This window comes from Aplidium turbinatum, chromosome 1 (assembly GCF_918807975.1).
Source record: "Aplidium turbinatum chromosome 1, kaAplTurb1.1, whole genome shotgun sequence".
In the NCBI taxonomy this organism is placed as follows: Eukaryota; Metazoa; Chordata; class Ascidiacea; order Aplousobranchia; family Polyclinidae; genus Aplidium; species Aplidium turbinatum.
In genome coordinates, this window is record NC_137472.1 from 38,894,003 (window position 1) to 38,910,529 (window position 16,527).

At 38.9% G+C, this 16,527-nt stretch overlaps 1 protein-coding gene across 1 annotated transcript; it reads right to left on the reverse strand.

The window, feature by feature from the left end:
- Positions 1-6,225: 6,225 nt before the first annotated feature.
- LOC145780387 (uncharacterized) lies at positions 6,226-15,953 on the reverse strand. The gene is made up of 2 exons (XM_082592079.1): positions 15,461-15,953; positions 6,226-6,450 (listed from the first exon to the last, which is right to left on the reverse strand). Exons 1-2 carry the CDS (start codon positions 15,825-15,827, stop codon positions 6,239-6,241), a joined length of 579 nt encoding a protein of 192 aa, XP_082448205.1. The 5' UTR covers positions 15,828-15,953; the 3' UTR covers positions 6,226-6,238.
- Between the last annotated feature and the right edge of the window lie 574 nt (positions 15,954-16,527).

Genomic DNA, 16,527 nt, shown 5'->3' on the forward strand with positions numbered 1-16,527 from the left:
CTGATAGATGAGCATTATCGCTATATCTTATCTTAAAACTTACAAAAAAAATTGGCCTTTCAGCAACAAAAGTGCCCTTTTTTCATACTCCAGACCATCCAGTCAAAAATCGCTCCAGCGCCCCTGAATATGCGTCCCAAACGCAGCAGATTGTCAGACAAACGTTTTGAAATGCTTGTTTTTCTGCAAGGAAATAACTAATAGGCTGAGCAGCTAATTACAATACAGTCCCAAAACATAATACCTGCTCTTTATTTATACTATAGCTATTGTTAGCCTGAACTTGGTTGAAATATTTCCGTTTTATGAGACGCTGGCAAAAAATAGCGCTAGAAATTAGCGCTGACGCTGTCAATTTCTTTAAGAGCTTACGCAGTCCTTTACGCCGTAAAGTTTTTAGGCAATTTGCGCTGACGCTGACGCCGTCAAATTATTTCAATGACGCGTACAACACTGGCTACAGCTACGTTGTCTGTAGCTGAGTATATTATTTGTACCGTATACTATTTTTCGCAACAGACAATATAAAGGTTTCTCTCTACAGCGTTTTTCGGCTTGTAATTTTACATGTAACTTAATGTTTTTTTCGCAAAATTTTTTGCTCAATCACATTTTATTCACCTAACCAGCAATATTGGGCATGGATGTAGTTTCAGAAGTGGATTAAGAGGGGGACATTTTTTGTGTCCCACAAACACTTAACAAAATAATGCCCTATTTCGAAATAAACACTGCTCATTTAAATAGCCTATAGTTAATTAACAATTATAAAATTTTAATGTTAATGGATACGGGCTATAAAGTGAAATGCGTCGCAAAAATACTATAGGTGAAAATGGGGATACCTCGAATAGATTTTCGAAGTCCTAACTTGCTGAATCTTTCCAGACTAAGCAACATTGAAACAGTCTTGAGACTAGGTCCAGCAGTACGAAACATTGAGCAACGGCTGAACTTACTTTGTAGCAGAAAGTAGTCGCACCCATCACACCGAATAAATATGTTTTTTTGTTTCCAATAGATATGTGTTGAGGTAGCAGGTTTCGAGTACCTGTAGCTTGTTTTTACTGTAGTTTCGTTCGAATTAAGCCTTTTAATATCACAAATGCACATTTCGCACTGTTTATCATTTTAACTGTAGAGGGTCGCGAAATTTTTTAGGAGATTAAAGGGGTCGCGAGCAAATAAGTTCAGGAAGCCCTAGGCTACATAACACTAGGCCAGTGTTTCTCAACCTTTTGTGGTTCACGACCCCTTTTAGGTGTTGAATACAGCCTGCGACCCCCTTCCTGCTCTCTTTTCTATAGATAAGCTATAAAAATTAGCACAAAAATACATTTCAATAACGTTTAATTTCAAAGAACTGCTGAATGTCACAACTTTTAATGTTTGGCGTTTCAAACCAGCCTCATGGCGTTGAAAAAATTCTAAATGCTTGCTGATGTGATTGGAATGCTGTGTTTCTAAATGCCGTTTTAAAGGGCGGGGAAACCCAAATTAACTTTTTGTGAGTTTTTTGTTTCAGCGTGATGTCATTGTGTACAACATGCGTTTTAGAAAAAAAAAAATCCAAATTTTGTTGCCCTCGTCTCGCTAAAGCCGCTTTTGTTTGATCCCCGTTTGCAAGGACTCGCGCGCATCCAGCCGTGACGCCGTACGCTGTGACGTCACAAGGTACATACAGTATTGTTCGAATTAATTGAATCTGTCAAGAAAACAGGCTGAAGATAAATGCTTGTAAAATGAAACTTAACAATTCTTGCAATGACGTTCACTTAACGTTTTTGTTAAGGTTACGTTATAAAGCTGCTGAATGTCCTGCTGACAACGGATCCGGAGAATATGTTCACCAACCAAAGAAACTGGGAAGCTATTTTCTGTTCCAGGGCATTTGTGTTTTGACTTTTCGCGGCCTGATCTTTCAGATGCTGCAATGTCAGGGTTTTCTACCGAAAAAAAAACAGTTAATTTTTTTGCACTGCTGTTGTGTGTTGCAGGCTTTGACCTTGTAACACCTAAAAATTGTTCCAAACCGTGTTCGTGCAATATTGAAAGAAGGTGGAGGCCACATTAGGTATTAAACTATACACATCTGTTAAATTATCGCAATAAACACAAATTCAGCCTGTTTTCTTGACAGTTTCAATTACTTCGAACAATACTGTATGTGCCTTGTGACGTCACAGCTGGATACGCGAGCTGCCTCGCCAACGGGGATCTAACAAAAGCGGCCTTAGTGAGACAAGGGCAACAAAATTTGAATTTTTGTTTTTCTAAAACGCATGTTGTATACAATGACATCACGCTGAAACAAAAAACTCGAAGAGTTAATTAGGGTTTCCCCGCCCTTTAACTTTGATGGCTTCATAAATTTAGCACTGAGAACTTCATTGCACAAAACACACTGTGGCTTCTCAATGCTGTTGCTAACTATGGAAGTAATGCCAAACATTAAATACTCTTCAAAATATTTTTGTTTCTTGTCCATGGTAAGTAGGCTATAAAACTGAAATATTTATAAGCACTGAAATACGTTTACTCTTCACTCACTAAACGTAACTGCACAATAATTAAAGTCTGATTGAGACAAATGTTTATTAACAACTTTATTCTTCACTCTTACCGCAATTTTCTAGCTGGGGAGCCGAGGGCTGACACTTTGCGTATAGCAGTCTTAGCCCGTGTCTACTCTTCAGCAGAGTACTGTACACCTGTTTGGTGCCGCAGTGCTCACTGCCATAAACAGCGCCCTGCACACAGTGATCGGATGCCTGCGTCCCACACCATTGGACAATCTCCCCATTCTCGATGGCATCCAAACCGCTGAGCTTCGTCGCGAAGAAGCCACTCTGTCTCTCAGCCGACGGGAACTGGACTGGAGCCTACCCACCTTCTCCACCACAAGATCTCTGCTCTCCCAAACGAGCACCCAAGACACCCATTCGTGCCAGCCGCTCAACTTCTGGTCAACGAAGCTGATAAACAAGACATCTCTGCGGCTACTTGGGCGGACCATAAATGGAATTCTGAATGTAAGTCAAGCACCACCAGAATTTATTCGTTCATCCCCGACGCCGACACACGCCCCATTGGCCTGACATTACCAAGACAGGCATGGGTACGCCTCAACCGTCTCCGTACGGGCGTCGGGTTTTCCGCTCAACCATGCACCAATGGGGAATGGCCTCTTCCTCCTCCTGTGAATGTGGTGCCGAGAAACCGACCGCAGACCAGGGTTGCAAGTCGATATTGAAAAAAGGAGGGGATAAATCGATATCGATTGTCAAACAAAAAAGTAGAGAAATATCCGATTTCATTAGCCTCCCAAAAAAGTAGAGAATAAAGAATAGGCTAATCGATATTAAACGCAATTACAAAAAAAATACAAATTACGTATCTGATTTTATACTGCCTACCAGTGCTTCCTTTCAGCTCAATCATGCATAACTTCAAACAAAATGCTTATTCTTTTAACTCCGCTTGATCGGTATTGTTCGAATATCATTTTTCTCGCATGAGCGTCAAAATACGTTATGATATCTTTGTCCGTCGTATGTTATTATTAAGTAGAATTAAAGGCTTGAAAAAAGTCGCAAAACAATCGAATAAAGAATATCAATTCACATAAAAAAAAGTAAAGAAAAACCATAAACGATATTGGCGGAAAAAAGAAAAGACCATGACGTAATCGATATTGAAAAAGTAGAGAATAGAGCTATCGAATAGCGATTTGGAACCGATACTTGCAACCCTGCCGCAGACGGACATCACCAATGACTGTACCGTCTTCAAGCCACCTAACGGAGTGGAAGGTCTGCGTGTCATGGATGATGCATAGGGTTGCCAGATTTTTTTCCTCAAAATAGTGAACATTTTGAAACCGCGCCACCGCATCCTCAAAGTTCTCAAAGCAGTGGCGTAGCCAGGAATTGTGAAGGGGGGGGGGGGGGTTGACGGCCGGCGGGCAAAGCCCGACGGCGTCTTCACCAAGGGCAACACCCAGTGGCGGGGGGTCTGGGGGGCCTCCCCCAGAAAATTTTGAAAAATGACTTTGAATTTGGTGCATTCTGAGAGCATTTTCAACAAAAATGTGGGTATAAATATTCCTGTAAAATGGTGCTGTCTGGTGGCATAGCAAAAGGATAAGATCATGTTTTCTTGGGCATTTTTCGGTAATAGAGCTATGTCTATGTTTTCTTGTTGCTAATTCCTGGCTGAGATATTTGAATGTTTGGTATTGGCAAAACTCGCTCTTTTAATGCAGTTTCGTTTAAAATTAGGCAAACTTTGTTTTGAGGCATAGAGACTGAAAGCATCATTCTCAATATCATGACGTCACACGCGTGACAAAGGCGGGGGGTTGTAACCCCCAAACCCCCCCTTGGTTACGCCACTGGTTTCGCTCATCTGTCCATATGTTACCCATAACACTGAAAATTCTCTCAACATTGGCATTAGATACAGGGATAGACATTGCATACTGGACAAATTTTAACAATTTAGGTGCAGTTTCTTTCTGACAGAAGTTAGTCCGCTTTTCCAGCGATGATCTTAACTTATTAGCCACATCACACATGATTGAGTAGCTGGCCTACACAGTCTATAAACAAACAGTTAAATGGCCAAACTTCTAGGCTGTTAGTTGCTCAGGCTAGTGGCTTTCAGTTTGTCAGCTACGTAGGCTGTACAGTGTACACTCCACTGTTAGACTTCGTGCTGGCCAAGCCTGGCTTTGGCGAAATTACACTGGGGTAGCATATTAGGGGCTTTTCCTCAAAGCACCAGACTCGTGTGCTTTTACTCTCTAAGCAGCAGAAGTGTATAGTCACTGGTTAATCCATGGCTATTGGCTAAAATATATTGACAGAATTGTAGACAAAAATTAATTGTCAAAATAGTGAACATGTTCACTATCACTATTAGCAAAATAGTTTACAGTGAACATTTTCTTAAAATAGTGATTTGTTCACTACAATAGTGAACATCTGGCAACCCTAATGATGCAACCAAAGACTGGCTGCTCTCTAGTAGCCTTCCAGTGTTGTCCGGGAGCATCGTGAATCTGGGGTTGTAAAAGGATAGACCCTCGCCCCCAGAGGCTCACACGGCGACGACGACCGCAATTTTCTTCACTTCGCAGACCAAGGTTTTTCGACAACTAACGTTTTGAGACTGTTAAACAGGCTCAGTTCATTCGTTCTACTTGAACAAACGATGATAAATTGGCCTACAACCGAGCTACGCCTTCCCTTTTGTAACAGTGTAACCAATTAGTCCCTTGCTACGACATTACTGTATACAAAGTGATTGCTGCAAATTTTTTTCATTTTTCCAGAAGAATTCATTGCGACCCCTGTGACAGGACCTTCGCGACCCCCAGGTTGAGAAACGCTGCACTAGGCTATACAAATTTTCAAGAAATAGATTATTGAAATCCTGTGATTGTAAATGAATTTATTTTAAATAGCCTGGTGGGCTGACTTAAATTTCAAACCAAACCTTCTACTCAAAACCAATTTTAATTTGGGTGAATTTGTTTTCATAGACTATGTATACAGCGACCTATGGTCATACAAAATGTGCATCTTGATAAAAAAAACATTATTGCACCTGAAAAGTGACCAAAACAAGATTAAACTTGTCAAAAATTTCCGGGAGCAGGCTTCCACACCGCCTTCACCTTTTCGTACATTAAGTTTTGCATTGATCTTATAAACTCTTCTTTATTAAAACTCTAACCCTTCCCCAACTTTTTTCTAGATCCTCTACTGCATTGTCGTCATAGCCGACAAAGTATTTCTTTTTATAAAACATCTAAGAGTTGTTTATACTTTTAAAAATGATTAATGTGAATTTTTTCCCTATATTGAAAGATTTTTGATAGCCCTTTGGTAGCCCACCCTCTGAAACATTTCTAAATTAGCGACCAGCCACAGCGTGTTTAAGTCTACATCTCGCACTGTTGCAACCGTGCCAAATTTTAAACATACTTTTTTAAAACACGTAAGTTATTAATTAGTTTTAAAAGCGTTTTTGTTTTTTTAGTTGCCCAAGTTTGTTTCACACCAGATTAAACTTTCATTGTATTGATGTTTGCACAAGCTCAATGTACATTTTCATATCTTCAGCAGATAACTAATTTTCCATTTTACAACCTCTCTTATTTTCCGGTTCAAACTGCGTATATGGCTGTAATTGCTCTAGCAGTTAATCTCGTACAGTAAATCGCTTGCTAATTTTATTTTATTCCGAAAAAACCACAAAATTGCAAGAAATCATCATGCAAAAATTGGAAAAACTTTCCTCTTTTAATAGTGCGAATGGGGTAGCCTTCGTCATCAAATAATAAATTTCCATCTTCATCTTTTTTGATCAAATCCACTGGAACTCCAGTTTTCAGCGTAATTGAAGGCCACTTATAACGATATATTTTGTATATTTCCACTCGTTCTGAAAGAGTTTAAACAAACCTATTATTTCTTAGGAGCAAAATAGTTGGAATGCCTGGTTAATTTATCAAAAAGTAAGAGCCCAAAACGTCGATACTAAACTCATGGTCAGCGAACGTTTCGAAAAGTACATTTGTCTTGTCTTCATCTTTAGAGCTATAAATGTACTGAAGCAGTAGCCTACACGAGTTTAGTATCTACATTTTGGGAGATTATTTCTATGTGAAGGCTAATGCAGTAGCCTATAATCTTATTTCATTCCCCCATATTTTATCACCTTTCTCTTTCGTTAATATTACATTCGACATTATGGGCTGATTATGAAAAATGTCCTCATAAATTTGAAAAAATTACCCCCTCCCGCAAAATGTCCGTACTGTAAAGTACTGAACTGGATCAATTCAGTGGCGTACCTATGCAAAATGGCGCCCATGGCAAAGTTTAAATGTGCGCCCTTTTTAACAATTCAAGTTAAATATTGCATACAAGTCTTTTATAAACAAATTAGGAAGAAAATAAACGTGTTATTGCTGTTTTATTATGTTCAAAGGCAGTCACATGAGATTGTTTCGTCGTGCAAGTTTTGTTCTCTCTGCGGAGCTAATCAATTTGATAGAATGCTGCGCTGTGTGCCTTCTTTCCAAGTTATTTCCCACATAAAAACTAGCTAACGCGCGCGGGGTCCCCTTTCTTTTTCATCTGACGTTGTGTATACTGTAGCCTACAACCAAGTGAATTATTGGACACAATCCGACATAAGGTTGTTATGACTTTCTATTTGCTAATATCGTTGGTTTGTTGTAAGTATCGTTAATGTCAATTGTCAACTTTTGCCCTTCAGCCCCACTTCCATTTTTCTTTGTATTGGTTTGTTTCATGGTCTGCTTTTATAATTATATATTTGGAATTAAAAAGGGCAAGTAGGCTAAATGTTAAATTAAAAATAGGCTTGGTCTATAATTATAATAACCTACATAGGCGCCGGGTTTTGAAAATCGCCGGGGGGGGGGGCAAACTTTCTAGCCGACTGATTGCTTACATTCAAAATGCTGATGTTTGTTTGTCAGCATTGATGTTTTTTGCGTCTATATGCCATTGTATATCGCCAAGCTTTATAATGTAGGCTCAGGCCTCGAAATTCACAGCATGTGATGTCCGCGGGAAGTACCATCTAGATCGGTCATATTTGTCCGCCGAGAAATAACACAGGAACTAGCGATACAAATCGTCATTGCATAGCACGAACAATTGTTGCGATAATATAATTTCCAGCGCATTCTAGCGCGCATCTAGAAAATGTGAATACTGTATCCCTTAGCTTCCATTCAAGGAGAAAAACTTTCGATTTTTACGTTGCTTCAACGATTGATGACATTGAATCAGCGTAACAAAAGTGATTTCTTCGCTAAGAATCGATAGGAGTACAGGTACTTCCATTGGCGTAATTTTTTTAAAAAAATTTGTCGAAATTAGGGGTGCTCTAAGTTATCTTATGAAAATTGTCAATATAGGCTAATCAATTGAAAACCTGACCGATGGAAAATGTTAAAACAAATGACTCAATCTAATAGTAAATTCAACCATGTTTAGCCTACGTCATGAAACGTCGAATCAACCTAAAAGATAATTTTGTCGTATGTGTAATCGAATAGACTGCAGCGGTGTGTCAAACGATCAGATAGAAATGAAAACAAGTACCGTATTACATGCGAGGCGAAAGTGATCTTACATTGAATATTGAAATATATTCGACTTTAATTTGTTCACGTCTGCCTTATAATGCGGCTTGCTATAAATTAATCACATCCAAATTTGTTTCTGCAAGTCGTTGTCTTGGAAACAAACTCCGTGACAAGTTCTTCCATGTTTAATTTCTCCGCCAATTCGCGATGACTACCTATAACGGCCAAATTGTTCAGTCGTTGTTGCGTTTGAGTGCTGCGAAGGTAGGTCTTCAAGCGTCGTAATAACGAAAAGGAACGTTCGGCTTCACAGCAAGAAGTCGGCATAACAATGTAAGTTACCAAAGCTGCATATATATTTGGCATTATATCGACCATTGACGGCTGTGCAATGAATTTCTGACGTAGCGTATTCACTGTCACAACATCACCGTCACGTTTGCAACAAGCGAACCACTGTTTGCGTTCACGCAGCAAATCCTTGCGTTCCCAATCACCATCATAAAATTGGCTTACTTTCGTAACATCGGCTTCTTTCATTGTGGGATTCTCTAGAGTCTAGCAGCTCTCGTAGCAAGTCTGCCATTCGGTATGATGAAGAAGGGAAACGGCTAACGATTGCATCTGACGCCGTTTGCAGAATGTTTTTATAGACGTTTGAGTAGAAAACAGCAATTTCGTCGTCTTTCATTGTGGGATTCTCTAGCAGCTCTCGTAGCAAGTCTGCCATTCGGTATGATGAACAAGGGAAACCGCTAACGATTGCATCTGACGCCGTTTGCAGAATGTTTTTGTAGACGTTTGAGTAGAAAACAGCAATTTTCTTCGAGCCAGACAAATTGTTTTCTCTCGAACGGCACTTCTTGACGCAGTGCGCGTGTTTGTGCTTAATTGTTACGCAATAGTACAATCATGTATGCCCTTGATATGTGTGGCGCTGCGTGCCACACACAAATGTAAAACACTGAAAATATTGCGCTTTGGTGAAACGACTTTCAAGAAAGAAAAAAAAAACGATATTTAGCAATGCAAATTTCCATTTGAATCGGTGTATTTTGTATGCAGTGCTTCCACTTTTACAAAGCTAGATTACCACTTGTATTACCACATTTGTCCTCAGATTACCACATTTTTTACTGTGATTTTTTACCCGATCTTCATACGCGCCGACTCCCGGGGGGGCCGGGGGGCGGCGCCCCCCGTAAATTTATGGTTGAGGGGCAACAAAAATCTTTTACAAGTGGTGTTTCAAAGATAAAATACTTCGCGAGAGGTTTAGATCATTTAAACGGACTTAGAGAATGCCGAAAGCGAAAAACAGCCTGCATGACTCTTGCCCGCAAAAGAGCAGCTGATCACATGGCTTTCTCTGGAACGTGAATTACTACTGAGATGCGCACCGCACGCACGCTCACAGTCACACACTGCTTATCTTCCCGCGCGTGAGGAGCAACTTCAAAGTCAAAACGCGTGGTAGTGAAAAAGCGAATGCGAGGTTAAATGTTTATTCTCATTTCACGAGTTATCCAAACGTCCGTTAGATTTTTTGTGACTTCAAACATGAAATCGATTTTAGCAAACTTTATCGAGTTGAAATTACGACACACCGAACAATTACATGAATACAGCTTGGAAATCATACCGTATGGAAATTTCAAAGTAGAGTGTAGAGTAACTTACGCTGCTGGAATAGTCACGTAACTATTCACTGCAGTATTATGTAAACCAGCTAAATTAGACGAGCTATTTTCAACGAGGTCGCCCCGCTGTGAGATCAATTATGATTCAACAGAACGCATTGTTTTGTTCGCAATGTGTGAGAATTAAATTGAAAACCGATAAAACAGAAGGTGTTTAATGGTCTTGGTCGCAGATATTGCCTGCATTCACGTCTCTTACCTCTATTATCACCTAGCCAACCTGACATCATTGTTTTATGCGGCCGCTCAGGTTTGACATCGACTTTAATGATCATGGAATGTTACGTAATAAGAACGATTATATAGTACACGCAAAAATAAAAAAATTGATCTCTTAAAACAGCTCTTTTTGCTGTTTTGTCTAGTGAGCTTTGCATATTGCTCAACAAGTGCATAAAGTTTAGAATTGACAAGAAATCATTAAATTTGAAAGTTAAGTTTGAATCTTTGCAAATAAACGTATTCAAAACTTTTACTTCGGCCGACGCCATTTCACTTTCCGTAATCTACGTCGGCAATGATTTTGCCGCAGCAAAAATGCGTTAATTTTGAAAACTGCCGAGCTGGGGACAACAGCTTGTCCCGTGTATAAGTTGAACCTGTATTTTTGAGGTGAAAACCACTTGTGAAAATCTCGATCCATATTCGAGTATATACGGTATTTGATAAAAGACTATAAAGACTTTCGATAAAAAACAGAAGAGAAAACGAAGGAAAGTAATTAGCAAAACGTGCGATACGAGGTTAATAAAACTGATAGCGGGTTTCCACTCTGCTTGAAATCATGATTTTTTGCGTTTTATTTCGATAACTTCACTGTCTTGATCGGTGTTATTCACTCGCACGAAAAGGAAATGAATCGGCTTGTTTTCCAACTGTTCCAATTATGAGCTAATAATATCAAAATTATTACGACTAGGCGTACTGTATGCGTAAAACTAATTGTTTCAAGCAGCGGTTGTAATAAATTCGGTTTGCGACCTAGGTGTCAATATAAACAAAACGGTAAGCTTAATCAAAGACTATTTTAATTGAGTAAAGTAGCGTTATGGTTATGACGTCATCACCTTTCTCGCCCCCCAAGGTTTTTTGAAAAGTCGGTGCCTATGCCGATCTTAACTGTATTTCGACTTACTTTTACATTAACACAGTGGCTACTTTTACCCACTTGTTGCCATAGTTACTATCAGGTGTTGTCAGAGTTAGGATTAAAGTTAGTAAGGGTTAAGGTAAGACTTAGGAATAAGGTTAGGGTTTTGATCTTTACCCAGAACTAAAAATTTTTCTAAAATGCAAGTTTTTGTTTTCAACAGCTTTAAACTTTTCTCAAATTACGACAGAATTCCTTATCCGGCAACGCTATTATTTGGTTATATTTACACTATATAGTGTAAAATAAGGCCTAAAACAACTACCGTACTCAGTTTATTAACAGAACGTCCAAATTAAGAAAGCAAAGTACCAGTAGCTAAGCCAGGAATTTTGAAAGGGGGAGTTTTGACGCCGCCGACCTCTTCGCCAAAGGCGACACCCAGCGGCGGGGGGTCTGGGGGCCTCTCCAGAAAATTTTGAAAAATTACTTTAAATTTGGTGCATTCTGAGAGCATTTTCAACAAAAATGTGGGTATAAATATTCCTGTAAAATGGTGCTGTCTGGTGGCATAGCAAAAGAATAAGATCATGTTTTCTTGTTGCTAATTCCTGGCTGAGATATTTGAATGTGTAGCATTCGAAAAACTCGCTCTTTTAATGCAGTTTCGTTTAAAATTAGGCAAACTTTGTTTTAGAGACATAGAGACTGAAAGCATCATTCTCAATATCGTGACGTCACACGCGTGCCAAAGGGGGGGTTGTAACCTCCCCCCTGGCTACGCCACTGCAAAGTACTGTACTTGACACCGCAGCTAGAATCTGAAAGACATATTGACTATGAATATGATCACATGGTCACCCTACCTTCAAAGTCAAAAGTCAGGACGCATTCCAAAATCAAACCGAAAACAGCGGAACATGCTAGTCACATGCTATTATAAGTAGTTTTTTGCATATCTGTTCGATTTTGGAGGACAACAGTTTAAATTCTCTTATTTATTCATAGTATTTTATGTCAAATTTTCAAAATTTATAATTTCCACATTTTGGCAACATTTCCACACAAAATTTCCATATTACCACATTTTTACCACAAATTTTTCATTACCACATTTTTACCACAAGCATGATGAAAATTCCACAATTGTGGTAATTACCACAAAAGTGGAAGCGCTGTTTGTATGCAAACCAGGACCCAGGGGTGCTCTCGCAATTATGTTGTTACCTCAGATTTTCATTTTGGGGTGCTCAAGCACCCTTCGCACCCCTGAAATGACGCCTATGGTACTTCTACACCAGGGGTCTCCAAATTTTTTTCTCTGAGGGCCTGATTGCTGCGAGATTACAGCTGCGGGCCGGATGCAAATTGCGAGAAGATATACAATTATTTAGAATCTCCATTGACTTAAATTGTCCAAATCCTTCTGCTTATGATGTCTAGTCTGGCTGGTATGATTGGCCTAAACAGAGCACTGATCAAACATTGGTGTTTTGAACAACAAAGTTTGTGATGTCATAAGAAACAATATGGAAAAATCATTATTTAGCACTTAGCAGGACAAGCAAGTTGCGTGTAGCTCAACAGCAACGTCAGTCCTTTACAAAAAGTTTGGTAACTTTTTTCCTTAACAGTTGTAGTGCAGCTATTATTTCCGCAGCACGTAGCGGGCCGGATGAAATCAGTTCGCGGGCCGTAGTTTGGTTACCCCTGTTCTACACTAATTACGCGCAATTAAGTTCAAGTTTTACGTCACAATGTTTGGCTTTGATCTCCGAGTAATAATGATACGGCAAGGTTGGTTACTAAATTAGATTATACGAGTAGGCTATTACAGCAAGATGCAACAAAATTTGTTAAGTTTTGGTATTACTGTAAGAAAGAAAAGACCCAAGGAAAATTCACTTTCGCTCACATGACACGCAAAAATAAACTTAAAGAAAAAAGCCTGTGAAACTTTGCACAACAGAAAATAGTAGCATTAGTGTAGAAATTTTCCGACTCCTGCCCAGAGCATTGTGACGCAATAAGCCACACGACCTCGTTCGGTGGAAGTTAATCAGTTATGTGACGTATTGACCAGCTACACGGCGCTTTGACTCTTCAAGCGCAAGTCGTTGGTCTGATGAAAGCCTTTCACAGTGACTTCACTGAATTTTTAAAATGCCTTCTAAAACCTTAGTTGTAGGTCTGAAATGGCTAAGAATTATTATCAAGATAAAGTGATTAAGCATGACGATCGACGGCTAAAACTGGTGTGTCAGCCGTGAGACTTAATTTGTCCGCCGAGATAGCTGCTCAGACCGGACACGTTTGTCCGCCGTCAACAACAACGAATTTCGAGGCCTGTAGGCTACTTCAAATTATATGCTGGTCAATTTGAACTTTAGCTCTTAATACGCGTAGATACTAAACTGAGCAAACAGCACCTCGTTATTGACACTCCCAAGAAAAAACAAAGCAGAAGAAATCAAGAAAAACGTTTTTCAATCATTGTTACTAAGCTTCAACGGCACCATGCTGGCGTTTATCGGCTACCGTACTTCTCTTTCTTTGGTTATCTTAGGAGCAGCGCTCTTGTTGCAACAAGTAGATCTTTTAATTGAGATCGATCCGCAAAGAAGGTCAAACTAACGCAAATCTGAACTTAGAAACATTTGATTTAGGATTTTTTTTTAAATAATTTGCGGGGGGGCAGCCACCCCGAGCTAAATCCACAGAATGGACACCAAAAAGAAGATGGCGAGATGACCTAGAAGAAAAGATTGGCATTACCTGGATGAGAACGGCAAAAGACAGAATGGTGTGGAAATATATGTGGAGGCCACCTGCTAGCAGTGGCATGACCGGCTGATGATGTGCTGACTTAAAATTCATCTCAATAGAGCGCTGTGCTGATGCAACCGGCGATGACCGACCTATATAGATATGCAGGGGCGCCGAAACGGTTTTTGACTGGGGGGGGGGGGGAGGATTATGAAAAAAGGGCACTTTTGTTGCTAAAAGACCATTTTTTTAAGTTTTAAGATAAGATATAGCAATAATGCTCATCAATCAGCTCATCATCGAGTAATAATATTACGAGTGTCCGGTATACAAAGAACAATGGCACAGGAGGGCATCATGCTATGTTATGATGATGTAAGTATTTTTGTCGGATAACTGTGGATAAAAATAAAACAACCGGCAGATTTAAAAAAAACTAATATTATACAATTAATTAAATTTGTCGCTGACATTTGTTGGCATGTCGGCGGGTTTTGTGACAGTTGGGTTGTATGCTAACTAGAGATTGAAGAAACTGATATTAGCGAATCATCCCCAACCCCAACATTGGTGTGTTCTACTACGAATTGCGTTTATTTTATCCGTTTGATAACTTGAGGAAATTAGGTAAAAGTACGGTACCGTATATTCATAAAGCACAATTTGTGAAGTTGTGAATGAACCTCAAAACTTCAGACTGCTAAGCTCCAGACAGCGCCAGCACAGCACGTAAAATAAATCATACCTAGCCTAATTCTTGGACTCTTGGTCTCAAAATTTCATATAAGCATGCTTATAGGCTCAATATAACTTTGATGCTAATTTCTTCCTGGAACAGACTGAGTGCTCTGGTCAGGCTCAATGAGCCAGGAGAGGCACAATGTTGCTTTTGCAACGTCACAATTCCATTGTTTAACAATGGCTGCCGTGAAAGAGACTCCTTTTTGATCTTTGTATTGCATTGGGTGCAAATTGGATTTTGAAGAAAGTGTAGCCTAAGTCACAAATTTTAATTTTGACCAACTGATTTTTGCGCCCCTATCAATTACTATTGATTATAATTAATTACACATTTTCATGTGATTGTAATTATAATTTAGAATTTTTGTTGTTACGTACTAATGGTAATTTCAAAAAAATTTTGGTCCAAATTACAATTACATTTGGCAAGTTGCACGCATAATATCAGTATTTTTGATGAGCCGCTAGTTGGGGTTCAACAGGGACTTTTACATTGCAAGCAAATCTTTATCAAATGCAACTAACTTACTTGTTTTTGCTAAAATCAAACTGCAAAAAAAATCATCAATAAACATAAATATTGAAACATTTAAATTTTGCAATTGAAATATGTAATTAATTATATTTAAGGGGATATGGGGATTTGTAAAATCATTAATGTTCCCTTTTGTTAGGGATCATCAGTGGTGCATATCCATATGTCTTGAGCGGGAATCGAACTTCCGACCTGATGGGAATTTCAGACGTTTCCGACTTGGGTAAGAATGGCACATGAGCATGTAGAGCACATAAGCATGTAGCCACACTTTTGATTTGCGGAACATAGTCAAAACTACAGGAAACTAATTTATAATAAGATATTCAGCAGCTATAATGTTATAATTTCTTCGGCGGTTTTTTGTTATGATAACTAAAACAGTTGTTACTTATAAAAATGTATGAAACGATTAGAAATAGTATACTGTAAAAACAACGACTAAAAAAACGTTTTTAATGATCTCTAGTTATGGGATACATATATACATTACTTACGTTTTTCTTTGTTGAAAACAACATTGGGGTTGGATGAGATGCGATGCTTGGCATATTCTTCAGGCGTTGTTTCTACCCAGCCTTTAAATTTCTTAAAAGTCAATGCTTCTCCCATAGTTTTAGGAAGATTTGGATCACTTTCAGGTATTTTTTCTTCCGTGGCCTCCGAGATTTCTTCCTTTTTGTTTTTCCAAGTATGATATGCATATGCACCACACGCTATCCAAACAAACGCAGCAAATCCAACCACTCCTCTCCGTGATTTATTTATAGAATTGAGTATTACTTGATTATTGCCAGTAGCTTTGTAAATAGATCCTTGTGATCCAAGTTTGATTGCATATTTTCCATTGCTATTCAAAGACATGATGTAAAGAATTGTTCAACAATCACAAAATTTACCATCGCATTGCTTCAAAGTGTTGTCATGCATATAATAGGGACTTTTATTCACTACATAAATGACTTACGCACTTCACAAACTATGAAGTTCAAATCTACATAAAAACAATATTTTTTCTTTCTGAAATCAAATCTGAACAGGCAAAAGGTGACGTCGGGCTTGTAAGCAAGCATCGAGGATAAAGTTCTTTTCTTACCATTTAGTAAGGTACAAACTATGGCAACTAAGTCAACCCAATTAATTACATCCTGAGTAGAGGGGAGTGATAAATTTTCAACGACCGGCTTCAGTCGTTATATGGTCGGAAAACGAAGGTCGAATCTAATATCCATCACCTCATCCCACCGACCCACCAAATTACTGCCATACAAAATGGATTACAATGCTTTCAAACTGCAAGTAGACCACAAACACAGTAAAATAGCTACTGGAAAACCTTTTGATAAACTTTTCAGTCACAAGGTTGATGGCTCTTTGTTTGCTAACCCTGATGACAGCAGAACCACTGCTGAACCTAACTATAATGCTTTGATAGAACACCGAAAGTGGTATGAGTTTCAAAGAAGTTTTATTGTCGTGAGTTTGAATTGGAAAGGTAATAAATCGAAAAGAAACCGAAAGACTCTGAGAAATTTACAAATTAAGAATATGAATAAAAACTTGT